Consider the following 13,417-nt stretch of genomic DNA (forward strand, 5'->3'; position numbering starts at 1 on the left):
TGACAACCAGATTCCCCGTCTTGTCCTGCAAGGGCCCCACATTTCCTGGGGCCTTCTTTCTACTCCCTATGTATTTAAAAAAGGACTTCTTGTTGTCCTTAATCCGGGAAGGCAGTCCCTGTTCCATCTCTGCCTTGGCCTTCCTAACCATCCCCCTACATCCCCGAGCAACTGTAGAATAGTCCTCCTTAGTGATGACCCCTCCTTTCCATTGGGAGTAAGTCTCCTTTTTGGCAAGGAGACATTCCTGGATGTTTTTAGTGAGCCATGGAGGCTTATATGCTCTCCTGCCCCCTTTGACCCCCCTGGGGATTACCTTCCTCTGGGCTTGGAGGATCGTCTCCTCCAAGCCCAGAGGAAGGTAAATGGTAAACCTTTGGACAAAAACTTTCCAGAAAGTCTTCTAGTTCAATGGAAAGCTAGAGATGCCCTTTCCATTTGATGACTTGCTAACTCCAGGGATGTGTGTGATCTCTCCTCCTTGAAAGTTCAACCTACTGCTTATCTTTTGTCCCCTGTTTGGCAAAACTTTTCAAAACACTGTAAGATTCAGACCAAATATGGCTTAAGATGTCTGGAGTCTGGAACTACTGAATTTCCCTAAATCATTCTCTCTGGCTTCCCATCTTCCTTGGCAGACCACAGCTCAGTTCTTCAGGAAGATTTTAGCTGATCCAGAGTGCCTGAAAAGTAAGAGATTTTCTCCACAAATGACTTGCATACTTTTGCAAGTGTACAAGTACTTTCTGAACCTGGAGCATTTTTGTGCATTTATGCAAATACAGACAGTTCATAGGATCATAGGGCTTGAAGGGATCTCATAAGGTTACCTAGTCTAGCCCGCTTTCCAAGGTAGGATCATCCCTGACTAAACCATCCTAGTCAATTATTTGTCTGATGTGCTCCTGAAAATTTCCAGGGACGGAGTTTGCACAGCCAGCCTGTTCCAATGCTTGACAAGATCATAGTAAGAAAGTTCTTCCTAATCTCCAGCTTAAATTTCCTCTGCTGAAGTCTGAAACCATTGCTTGTAACTCTATCACCTGTGGCCGCAGATGTCAAATCCTTTAACTCCTTGTATATCAGCCATTTACTTGCCAAAAAAAGTAATGTGGAATACTGTGAATTCTCACCTGAGTGACAAATTTAAGAATAGTTTAACAGTAAAAGCCAAAAACCCTACTGCCTTTCGAGCACATAGGATCATATCGTGTAACTAAACTTGACCCAGTGAACCTTCCTAACTCTTGAGAAAGGTCTCAAGTTAGTTCTTCAACCTTAAAAATTTTCATTTTCATAGATTTTCATAGACAGTAGGGCTTGAAGGGACCTCCGAAGATCGAGTCCAGCCCCCTGCCCCAGGGGCAGGAAGTCAGCTGGGGTCAGCAAGGTAAACGTCCAGTTGACTCTTAAAGGAATCCAGAGTGGGTGCTTGCACCACCTCTGGCGGCAGTCAGTTCCAAGTCTTGGGGGCTTGGACTGTAAAGAAGTTCTTTGTTATGTCCAGCCTGAAACAGTCTTGGAGAAGTTTGTGACTGTTTGACCTTGTCATCCCATGGGGCGCTCTGGTGAACAGGCGTTCCCCCAGGTCCTGATGTACACCCCTTATATATTTATAAGCAGCCACCAGGTCCCCCTTGAGCCTGTGCTTTGCCAGGCTGAAGAGTCCCGTAGCTCTCAGCCTCTCATAAGGCCTGTTTTCCTGCCATCTGATCATGCATGTGGCTCTCCTCTGCACTCTTTCAAGCTTCTCCACATCCTTTTTAAATTGTAGAGCTCAAAATTGGATACAGTACTCCAGCTGCGGCCTCACCAAGGCCAAGTACAGCAGGAGGATGATATCTTGGGATTTGCTAGAGAAGCATCTATGGATGTAAGCCAGAGTTTTGCTTGCTGTGCTGGCTGCAACATCATATTGGTGGCTCATATTCATCTTGTGGTCAATCATGACCCCCAGGTCCCTTTCAGCGCTGGTGATAGCAAGCATAGCACTGCCGAACCGATAAGCATGCTGTGGGTTTTTCTTCCCAAGGTGGAGTACCTTGCATTTTTCAGAGCTGAAGGTCATCAGGTTTTCATCCGCCCATTTTCCGAGCCTGTCAAGGTCAGCCTGGATCACCATCTTGTCCTCAGGTGTGGACGTTTTACCCCAAAGTTTGGTGTCATCAGTGAACTTGGCCAGTCTGCTCCTGACAGCAATGTCCACATCATTAATGAAGATGTTGAAATCTTCAACCATTTACTGTGGCAGGAAAGTGATATTATATGGAGCCATCCTGTGCAGGGATCCTTACTTGGCTTTTCATCATGACACTATTAAGCAAGGAATAAGCCTGTTCTCTGTTTCTGTTCCAATTTTTCCAACTTCCCATTTGTTGAGGTTTTTTTCGTTCATTGCACAATATAAGAAAGCAAGTGCTTGTGTGTACTAAATACTGCATACTGGAAAGGGCCTTGTGTATCTTAACAAAATAGAAGTTTAGGAAAAATTCAACAGCTTCTGAAGCTTTGGTGCCATATTGGATTTGAATCTGTGTTTATGTTGGGAGATTTTTTCTTGTATCAAGGATCTTTCTAACTCGTCACCTCCACCCCGTAGGCGGAAAAACCTGATGCTTTCTCTTCAAAACTGTGTAAAACAGTCTCTGGAACATCTTTTCTGTGCTCTCTCAGAAGAGCTTTGGCAACTCTACTTTTAATACTTTAATCTAGTATGCTGGAGTTTTAGTCTCTTTTTTTTCCTGATACTTGTAACAACTTAGCGGTGTTGATGAAGTTCTCACATCTTACAGGATGTTAGTACTGACTTAAGAGCTGGAAAATGATAATTTACTTGCTAATTTGAGGGTAAATTTTTCACATTGTTGCACAAAAAATTAACTATATGGTTTCTATTGATTGTCATGTAGCTCAGTCCTTTATGAACCTCTTTTGAAAATGTGCATCATAGTTTATTCCATGGTTTTCAGGCCAGCCCAGAAACACCCTACTGCCTTTTTTTTTGTATGGATCCAGAGTTTCATGTGTCATTGGAAACTATGAGCCAGATTCTGTTCCATCTGTTAGACACATATGTGGATGTAGGCACCTAAGTGTGACCCTATTCCACCTTGCTTGAGTCCCTGAAAATAGTTAATAAGTTACTAACTGCTGCTTTTTTATAACTCAATCTTAAGAGTAAGATTTTGATGCATTCAAAAGTAGATGCATTGCTTCCTTGTCAGGGACTTGAACAGGTTAGAATAGAATTGCACTTGGTTATTAAAGCCACTTAAACACCCAATAGATGGAAGAGAATCTGGCCCTAGGTGTCTTAATAACGTGTTGTGAAACCTCATTGAAGTCGGTGAGCATAACAACTACCCTTCGTTCTGGATAAATGTGAACAGACAGTCAAATTCCCGTAGATTACAGTAGCTGAAACGACAGGAGGCAGCATCCACAACACAAACTATATGAAAGATGGGTTAGGGATCTGAACTATATGCGCAAGGAGCTTAATAAGGGCCAAAAGTGTGTGTGTATATGTGTGTATGTACGGGGGTGGGTATTGTTTGAAGGAACTGGGTTTATGAGAGAAAGAAGAAGCAGCAACACCACAGAAATGCATGGAGGAGATAACAAAGAAACTCCAGGTAAGCATTTGTAGTATTGTTCTGAAGTGGGGAGGAGAATGGCAAAAGTGCTCTTTAAGGTAGTGTGCTGGCTGTAATGAGGCTTAGACCTATGAAGAAAAAACCTGTTCTTTGCAACTTGATTCCTAGATGTTCAGGGAAACAAAGCTATACGTATATGTTTAGAAAACTAAATAGGGTTGCATCAAAGGCAGCCCTTAATCCATTATTCATTTCTTTTTCTAATGGAAGCAACCTCATTTTGGCAGACTGTTTGGTTCAGAAGTAGTAATTCTGGTGGCAAGCATACAATCCAGTTTCTAAAGAGAGTGAATTGTGAGCTGGATTCTGTTGAACCCCCCTGAAACAAACAATGAAGGTGCTTGCAGAAATCAAACAGGGCCAAAGGAATGAAAACAGAGCCAGAAGGACTCAGAACAAGACTGGAAGGCTTCACAAAAGGAATTTAAAGCAGCATCTGGTGATTTCCCAAGAAAGGTTTAAGAGAAGGCAGGCAGGGAACAGGCCATTACAAAGTGACTGGAGAGACCGGGCCGCTCAGCTAACCTTCTGTCTTGGAATGGCAAGACAGATCAACGGGGTGGCCAGCAACTCAGCTGCAGTGCACCAAAATGTTTTCTGTGGAGTTGGGAAGGGCAGGAAAGCTTTGGTCAACTTGAAACTTCTTAACAGAGGTGACAGAGGCATAAATTATGTTGAGAAGCTGTGAAATTATCTTGAGAAGAAAATCAAAAAGTCACAGACCACTGTGGAAGTCAGCCAGATGAGAAACAGGGCCAGCCAGAGGATGTGGGTAAGTCCAGATATTCACAACGGCTTTCTCTACTTTATTTGTAAAAAGTAGAAAGGAGAGGGAAAGAGACTTCATCTAATTTTGCAGAAGTCCTGAGTAGATTTATGTTATTTGATACAATTTCAAATGCTTCCAGGACACACTGGCAATAGGTCAATACACAGATACACAGCTGGACCTGGATTTGTAGCTCAACCTCAAGAAAAGGAAGTAAAAGACACTTGGAGCGGTTGTGGAATTTGCCATGAAACTTGAGTAATTCCTTGCAGCAGGGTAAGAAGAGAAGAGGAAGCAACGAAGGAGGTAGAAGATGATTATGTGCTTTATAAATGCTCCCTTTTTGAAATGAGCAAAAGATAACTCTGATTTGTATAAGAAGAGGAATTGGCAGTAATGCAAACGTGCAGGGAGGCTGTTGTGGTGAAAACATTGAACATGAAAAGGAGGAGTGCTGGCTATAATAAGGCTGGCCAGGATGTAGAGCATCCCTTTTATCTAATAAAAGCTAAAGGGTCAAAGTTCTGGAGATACAAGGATCATTCCACAGTTTTTCTTAAGGTTTAGGCAGTATATAGGGGCCTTGCTATTGGTTACATAAAAGGATCTGTGAAATGCATGGAAGTTGTGGACACTGAGTCAGATATAATATTTATTAGCTGGACATACTCAGAACTCTAGGAAATAGGGGATCCAAATTGCCTTTAAACAGGGACATGCCTGGGGAACCAGTACCCATCTAAAAATTCAGAAGATTAGTTTTGAACTTTGGACAATTGGAATTTTATCAAGGAGACTGTGTAGCAGATGAGCTAATACTTGGATTTCATTATAGCTAATTAAACCCATGAGTTGATAAATGTCAGGAAAACTGTATTATAGATTCAGTCAATGGAAATTTCCTTTAAAGATGTGGCCCAGTGAAGCAAATGTTTTGTGTGCAGTTGATTTACAATGAAAAACATGCCTCACCTTCAGAGGCAGCAGCATATAGGAGCTTCCAAGCAGAGAAATTATGGGGACTAGTGAGACTTAATTTGAGACAAGGTCTCCAGAATTTTAGCTGCAAAAGTCTTAGGTCTGAAATCAGACTTAGATCCATGTTCATTTGCTGAATATTTCAGGTAAACAACGAATAATAAAATGTGAACCATGGGATCTAGTAACTGCTGGTATAGATGAAAGCAATGAGGGGAAAGGTGAGTTCCAGAAGTTTCTGTTGGACCTGTTCCAGGGCAGTTTGATAAAACCTGAATTTTTCATGTCAGAGCAGTTTGCAACCTGAACTAAAGACAAATTGCTCAGTTTCTTGCTGTGGCTTTTGCTTCAGTGAGTGCCACTTCTCTGCTCAGGTGGAGCCACGACAGTGCTTCTGCAGAGCTGATTGCAGAAGTGTGGTTCCCTTTGAAATAACAGCTGTAGCAAACACATGATGCAGCTCCATGATCTTCCACCGCTGTTTGCTACAGCTGCATATACCTCCTGCCTAATTCACAAACCCTCAGCCTTGCACAGGAACGAAACTTGCCCTTGCAAAGAATCCAGATTCATGTCAGTGAATCTGAAATGCTACACTTCAGTGGAGAATGACAGAACAGTCTAGGAGTCTTTCTTATAAGGAATGAGTAGTTGTGATCCAACATAAGATTGATACTGTGGAAAAACAGTAAACAGCCAGTCACCATATACCAGTTACAAAGGTGGAAGAAGGCCATTGAGGAAAGACATAATCATACCTTCAGCCATTTCTTGAGCCATTGTAGTTTTGCTTAAGAAAAAACTTATGGCAGTATAATAGTCTATGTAGGCTGTAGTGAAATTACTTAAATTATTTCATATGTTTCTTATCCAGTACTATGACCAGATGATGCTTTGGATACTGTAGTACAGGGATAGCTAACCTGTGGCCCAAGTGGCATGGGCAGCCTGTAGGAGTGGCATGCAGCAGACTGGGGAGAAGACAGGCAGCACACTGGCAGAGAGGGCAACAAATAGAAATGAAAGCAGCAGATCAGGCATAGGAAGGAAGGTGTGGGACTAAATTGTGGCATGCCTGCCAAAAAGGTTAACCCCTATTGCTGTATAGATCAGGTTGCGTTTCCACACAGGGTATTAAAAGTTAGCACTTTTAATACTGGCCATTGCAAGAGGATCCAAAGGGCAAGTCCATGAAACTTTGGGTGGTGGCTTACACATTCTGTTGTGCATCTTTTTCATTTGAGAGGCTAATGGAGAAGGAATTGAATGGCATGTCTGTCTCAATGTACTTGTTATTCCAAGATGATATCCTTTTTGCGCTGGCTTCTTTAAGTAGAACCTGTCGCATTTACAAATGGCCTTTGGTAACCCTCAAGTTGTTAATTAGAACTGAACCTAAAAAACCTGAGGTATTTCAAACAAGGCAATTTAGCTTGGGCGCATCATTCATTGGGGGAAGGGAGTGTACAGACGAAAAGAACATAGAGGTAATGCAGAACTGGCCATATCTCCCCAGACACAGATGTGGACACTTTTGGAAGACTCTTGTCCTGTTAAAGTTATTTTATTTGTGGGGCTGCCAATATGGTCAAACTATTGGATGTGCTGGGTAAGGAAAGGCTTCCCAGAGAGGGAACATATTTCAGTTGTTACCAGAGCATGATTTGGCATCTGCAGTTCAGAGTGGACTCTGAGACCTTATATCTTAGCCAGCCTTTGTTTGAAAATCTCTTTCATATTGGGCACAGATACTAGTGTGTGTGGTTTGACCCCAGATCAGAAAGAATTGTGTAAGAAATAACTTATTACAGCAGAAGTTGTAAATCTCTGGAGATAACTTATTGCAACCTGAAAGGAGTTCTTGAGAGTAGTTATATATATATATATATATATATATATAACTACTCTCAAGAACATTTTGATCACTGTTTGTATGGGAGGAATGTTGTTGTCCAAAGGACAGTTCAGTGGTGGTATAAATTTAGGAATACAGAACGGCAGCTTGCAAATGGCTTTGTTGGGAGCCAGTGTTTCCTGAACTAGGGGAGTAAGGTGTTGGCTGCTGAAGGGAAGAATTATTGCTATGATGAGCAGATAATTATCACCTCTCTTCCCATAATAAGTGAAAATGGAATAGTGGAGGTGGACTGCAAAGCATCTAAAGGCCTCTGAGAGATTCTGATATTGAAATAGTGTGACCGGAAAATCATTTGGCCAATGCAAGCACTCTGAACTGTAGTATCACCTTCAACTATCACCAATAAAGCTTTGATTACTTTAGGAAAGTTTGGAATTGAAAGATTAAATATTGTTTATCATATTGGAAAACCAGGTGGTGATGGGTTGTGCCACTGAAGAAAGAAGTTCTCAGGTGCTGTAATGATTTCAAAACAATGGGACATTTGGGAAACATTTGAGTTGCAAAAACCTTAATTAAATAAAATTCCTTTTTGGCAGTTTAAAGAATTGATGAAGGGAATTTGATGCAGTTGTGATGCAAGATCTCATGGGAGACTAGTAGAGGCACTTTTAATGTGCTTAGGCCTCTACCTGAGCTAGTGTCTGGCAATTATTATTTATTGGTATCTATGCACCAATTCATGAATTATACAGAGTGTCCCTTATAAGGAACTAGGAGGCTGTGAAAATAGCAGAGCTCCTAGACAATGTATTCTTAACCCAATTTAGTGTCCCAGGAATCTTGTAAACTGCTCAAGGGATGAACTTCTAATCCACAGTGTTGCAGCTTGATTTGTAAGATTCTTTTGATTTGCATCCTATGCAGCCATAATCCAACAGACTGCAGAAAACCTTCAGTTGGACTCTAGGAGTGAGGCCAGATGAGCACGCACGCATAGTTTGTGGTGCTGCAGACCCATCTGCAGCGCTGCATACCGCATGTGCACACATGAAGGCATTTACTGGGCTGCTAATTTGCAGTGGAGCAGCACACGTGGCAGCAGCATGTGCCACCTGAAATCAGAGCCTGACTGGCCAGAGCCACACTCTGGCTGCCGGCCAGGCTCTGTGCACCCAGCTCTCTGCTGCTGGAGCCCTGGGAGGCCCGAGGTGCTGGCCCCAGCCTCCCCACCTCACCAGGGGCAACTTGCTACGTGCCAGAGCACGCATGCATGGGCGTTCCCCGGGGACAGGTAGTAGCCACACAACTTTGTGATGCTGCTATTTGTCCCTGGGGAAACGCACATCTGGACCTACTTTAGGATTTTACCTGGGTACCCATGTAGAACAGCACCAAGGGACTGAAAGCAACATACCCCATTCCTTTTGATGACTTATCAAAGAGCAAAGAATTTATAAAATATATTCCATGATTCCTCATGTTTGGCCTGAGCTATGGACCCCAGAAAATCTTCTATGTGGAAAACCTGAAGAGGAACAAAGGGACTTGGACAGTTTGGATCATGTGGAGAATATATCATCCAAAACTGGAGAAGGGACCACTTAACTAGAGGAAAATTAAAGATAGCTGTGGACAAAATTAAGATTCTCTCTCTGAATTAAAGTTTTATGGGGAAAGGGCTCCATGTGGTATGATTCCACAAGTTATAGAAGGAGGTTGCATAACACTTTGGAGTAACCCTGTAAATAATAAATGAATAAATGAAGTGGTATATAGGATACAGTTGGGCACAGGGACAAAATTCCAATTACTGGCAAGTCCCTGGGAGGTCTTAAAAGGAAGACCGCTTCAATGCGCCTGCCCCTAGAGCCTGAGAAGGTAGTCAGAGAAATAGGCAGATGTTACAGCTTCGTTAACAACTTCTCCATTAGAAATAAAAAAGGTTTGTCTCGGGCAACAGAGTCCATCAAAGTAATAGACGTTCATCAAGAATTTATTAAAGAAGACCCTTGCGAGAAGTTGAAGGGAAACTGGACAAGGAGAAAAAGACTCCAAGGAGATTTGGATAGGAGTACAACCAGTTTGGGCTACTGATGTGAAAACATCTTGGAAAAAAACAGTATGTAAGTAGTCAAGCTTATATCAATTGTAATTAATAAATTACTTCTTTCTGTTTGGAAATAGGCCAAACAGGATGTCACCATTTTGGATTCCCTCGTGATGGTAGACAAACTCAGCTGGTGTTATGGTAGTGGTTGGGTGAACCCTTGTTGGAGCTGATGGATATGATAGCACCCTTCTTCATTTGAGGTAAAAATGAAGAGCAAATAAACTTTTAATGGAGAAGATAGGAGCCGCTGTCTAAGAACACAGGCTGTATGCCAGGTCAAACGGGACTCTGGACAGGTTTGACTGGGAGATGAATGAAAATGTAGTGAGCTGTGGGCAGATGAAAGAAATGGCAGAAGCCCTGCAGAAGCACACAGAAAGAAAGGAAGTGGGGGAAAAAAAACCCGAGGGACAGCCAGAAAGGACTTGGAACATTACCTTGAAAAACAGCCAAGAGGACACTCGGGGGCGAGACAGTCCTGACTTCACCATCATTTTTTCCCACTGAAGAAAATGACAAGACCCCTTATTTTGGCTAACCTTTTGGGTTCAGCAGAATAACAATAGGTTGGATGGTTTAGGAATAACAGAACGAAGTCAAAAGATCTCCTTTCCGAAGGATCTTCATCGTTAGCACTTTGGAGGTTTGGGGAGTTTTTGATTTGTTTTAGGTTTGTTTTTGTTTTTATTTTCTTCTCTCCATTTGCTAGTAGAATGGCATATGCCTGGTATCTGAGCTGTCATTAAGGGACATGGAGAAACCAAATGAACAGGTAAGAAATGACCAGTTAACATATCATACTGGTTTACATAAAGGTGAGGTAGCTTTCTAAAAAGAAAAAATCTATGCAGAAAGGGGTTATTGAATATGGTTTTATTGTTACAGTTATCTATAGAAGCTTAGTGCTACAATGATTATTAGAAAAATGATTAATTTACTGTTTGCTTTGCATACCTTGCAATATTTCTAGATGCTGTTTCTTTTGCCTAATTCACTGAAGTGGCTTAATAGTTACATTTGTAACCTCTAGCTACTCTTAATTTTTCTGTCAGTGTATCTTTGACATCTCCTACTTAATGATATGTTAATTGTACAGCAGAATGACACATTCTTCAACATGCAGATTACCTATTTCAGTTATAGCCAAATACATCTCCATTCCTAATGACTAAGCATTTCTTTTGTGCCCACTTGCCGTATAATGGACATTTTCTTTTCCACTGAAAATTACTCTTTTCTTGACGACACTTATGCACTTTATTCTAAAAGTGAAGAGATGGTGATTCACTCTGTTCCACTGGGTTTATCCATATTCAAATTGTCATATATTCTGGATAGCCTGACATTTTTTCCCTATGTTATTTTTCTGGGGTTCAGGCATAAATTTATATATTTGCCTAAAGAAAAAGATCACACCTATGTCAAACATCACAAAGAAGTGAACTCACTTGTCATCCCTTGGGCCATGTTTTGCACCCTCAATTCCCCACTGACTTTAATGCAAAATTCTCTTTATGGTGTAATATTTAACTGATTTAAATATCAAACAGCAGGGCAAGAAAGGAACACCACATCATCATAGCACCTAATTCTATTTAACATAATATAATTCCTTGCCCGTGAAATGCCTCCCAAATTGGCTGGCCTGCTAATGTCAGTCTCCAACGTCAATGAACAGCTGAATAAAATGAGGGGGAAAGAGCCTTGTGTTATATCTGAGCTATGTAACTTTGCTGCCAAGTTGGCTCCCTCTTGGGGGATGTGGCCAGCCGCTGGGTGCCTGTGAACTAGTGAACTTGGGCAGCCAGGCAGCTGCTGGATGGGGATTCCTTTTGTCTGCTAGTGCAGTGACCCAGGAGGCTTCCCCTGCTGCTCACAAGAAAAAAAATATTGGCAAATTGTATCTGTGTGGCCAGAGTTCCTGCTTCATTCCAAAGAGCCCTAGCCTAGGAATTTGTGGCACCTTTTCTTTCACAAATAGATCCACAGTGCTGCAATTTTTATTTTTAAAATGAGAATGCAGCAGTTGATGGTGCACATTAAATGATTTATTTTCCAAGTTTGCCCAAATACTGACATCCATTCAGTAAATTGTACAATGTTACAAGGATGTATTTCTGATGTTTAATTGGTTTTCATATCGTAGCAAACACTTTAATCTCTCTAACGTTCTTGAAGATGTCAAAGTTTGCATGCTGCCGGGTTTGTGGTTTAATTTTTTTTTAAGTAGCATAAATGCATGGGACATTTTTGGAGTACAGTGACATGAAATGTGGCAACAGTGCTAATAAGATAAGGTAAAACAAAAAAAAATGTAGGACATGTATGCAGATAGATGACGGGGAGTATACTGTTACCACTATCACCTGTGCGTGAATTTCTTCTACCCCTGTGCATATCCTAATAATCAGATGTGTTACATTATAGATACCAAGTTTTTTGTTTTGTTTTGCTTTTATTTTGAAAGGACTACAGTATGCAGCCTTTCTCCCAGACAACAGCAAAAAACAAGGTGAAAAACTTTTACACCATGTGGTCTTGAATTCTGTTATATTTTCTATTATTTTCTACATTTCTGTCTTCCATTAGGATAGTTTAGATTATTACATCTTGAGTTTTGAGTTATTATATTAATCACTGTCATTATCCATATCACTTCAAATTCTGAGTTCAGTCTACATTATGTACCTGTAATTTGATTTTTTTTCTCCTTGGGGGCTGGAGGTGGTTGTTCATTTTACACTTCAAGATAGTAGTTGTAATGGTTCCCCTTTAATCAGTCATTTTTGGAGTGGCTGATGACACCTGGTGGTATATTTCATAAATGCAGACTTAACCATGTTTGCATATGGGCATATTTTAAGCATTTTTACCTGTTGTGACTAAAACATTGGCAACTAGATTTTAAGTTACTTAAATAACTCTGATTGCCTGCAAGAGCAATATATTGGGAGCAGATTCTGCTCCTGTTGACTATCATATTAAGCGATGGACGTATATGTGGTCAGCTTAGAAGAAAATTTATAATTTATTCCTGATTTTTTTTTCTGTTGAAGTCAATTGTGGAGCTTTTATAAGGGACCTGTTACCTTTTTTTTTTTTAGTTAATGAGTATTGTACATAAATGAAAGCTTTATTTTACATACACATGTACAGTAAATGTAAACTGAAATTTCTTTCATAATAAAATGAATGAATGAATTGGGATATTTGTTTTTAAATGTCTACAATGGGAATTCTGTGGGAAGTATCTACTGCTATTTTATATAAGGGTATTTATGATTTCTGGCTTGGACATCTTCCTCTTGCCAACAAATATATTTGCACATGGTTATAAAACTGTGCATCTAGTGGCAAGTATATTTCCACAAGTGAAACATCTGGAATATACGAAAGTATTTAGCTCTTTGAATACTCACTTCTAAATCCTGAACTACATAATCCTTTGGTAAAGTAACAATCTATCAGTAGCCCCATTAAAAGGCCTTTAGCCATCTTGGCTTCTGTTAGGGCAAATCTTTGATCAAAAGTTAGATTACTCTTTCTTTAATGGCTTTCTTGCTGTTGGATAAAGTTTGCAAAGTTCTGTAAAGAGTAAGAGTGTTATAATGAAAAAAAAAGGCGCTCAGATACTTGTTTCATCTTGATTTTTTTTTTTTGTTAGTCCAGGAATAAATGAAAGACAGCCACGATGTAGTATTTTTTTAGCCGTTTCCAAAACATTCTGAAGAAAGAACCATACATTGCACTGCCTTTTTCTTTGCTGGGGTTTTGTGATGTAAGAATGTTTGTAGGTTTCAGAATAAAATTAAATGTGTCATCCTGAGGCCCACAATAGTAGATCCAGTGAATAAGGAACACAAAAATCTGACAGATTTCCTGTTCATCTGAACACCAAACATAAGTAAGCAAGGTTCTGAGCTCAGTGGGAATGTGGTTAAGATTTTTAAAAGTGCTATCCCTGCATTTTGTCATAGATGCTGACTGTCATAGAGTGTAGGGGATTTGGGTGTAGGATTACCCACAATACCCTTTGTTCTGGA

At 40.6% G+C, this 13,417-nt stretch overlaps 1 protein-coding gene across 3 annotated transcripts in view; it reads left to right on the forward strand.

Moving 5' to 3' along the window:
* Positions 1-13,417, forward strand: part of ZMYND11 (zinc finger MYND-type containing 11) — a 141,560-nt gene that overhangs the window by 80,064 nt on the left and 48,079 nt on the right. Inside the window, exon 4 of one of the 3 annotated variants that reach the window (XM_019508165.1) lies at positions 11,842-11,886. The exons of the other annotated variants lie outside the window; for them this stretch is intronic. Coding sequence (XP_019363710.1) covers positions 11,842-11,886 — 45 coding nt within the window. The remainder of the gene's footprint in view (positions 1-11,841; positions 11,887-13,417) is intronic. 3 annotated transcript variants of the gene reach the window in all.

Source organism: Gavialis gangeticus, unplaced genomic scaffold (genome assembly GCF_001723915.1).
Source record: "Gavialis gangeticus isolate Ggan-Ray unplaced genomic scaffold, GavGan_comp1, whole genome shotgun sequence".
Taxonomy (NCBI): Eukaryota; Metazoa; Chordata; order Crocodylia; family Gavialidae; genus Gavialis; species Gavialis gangeticus.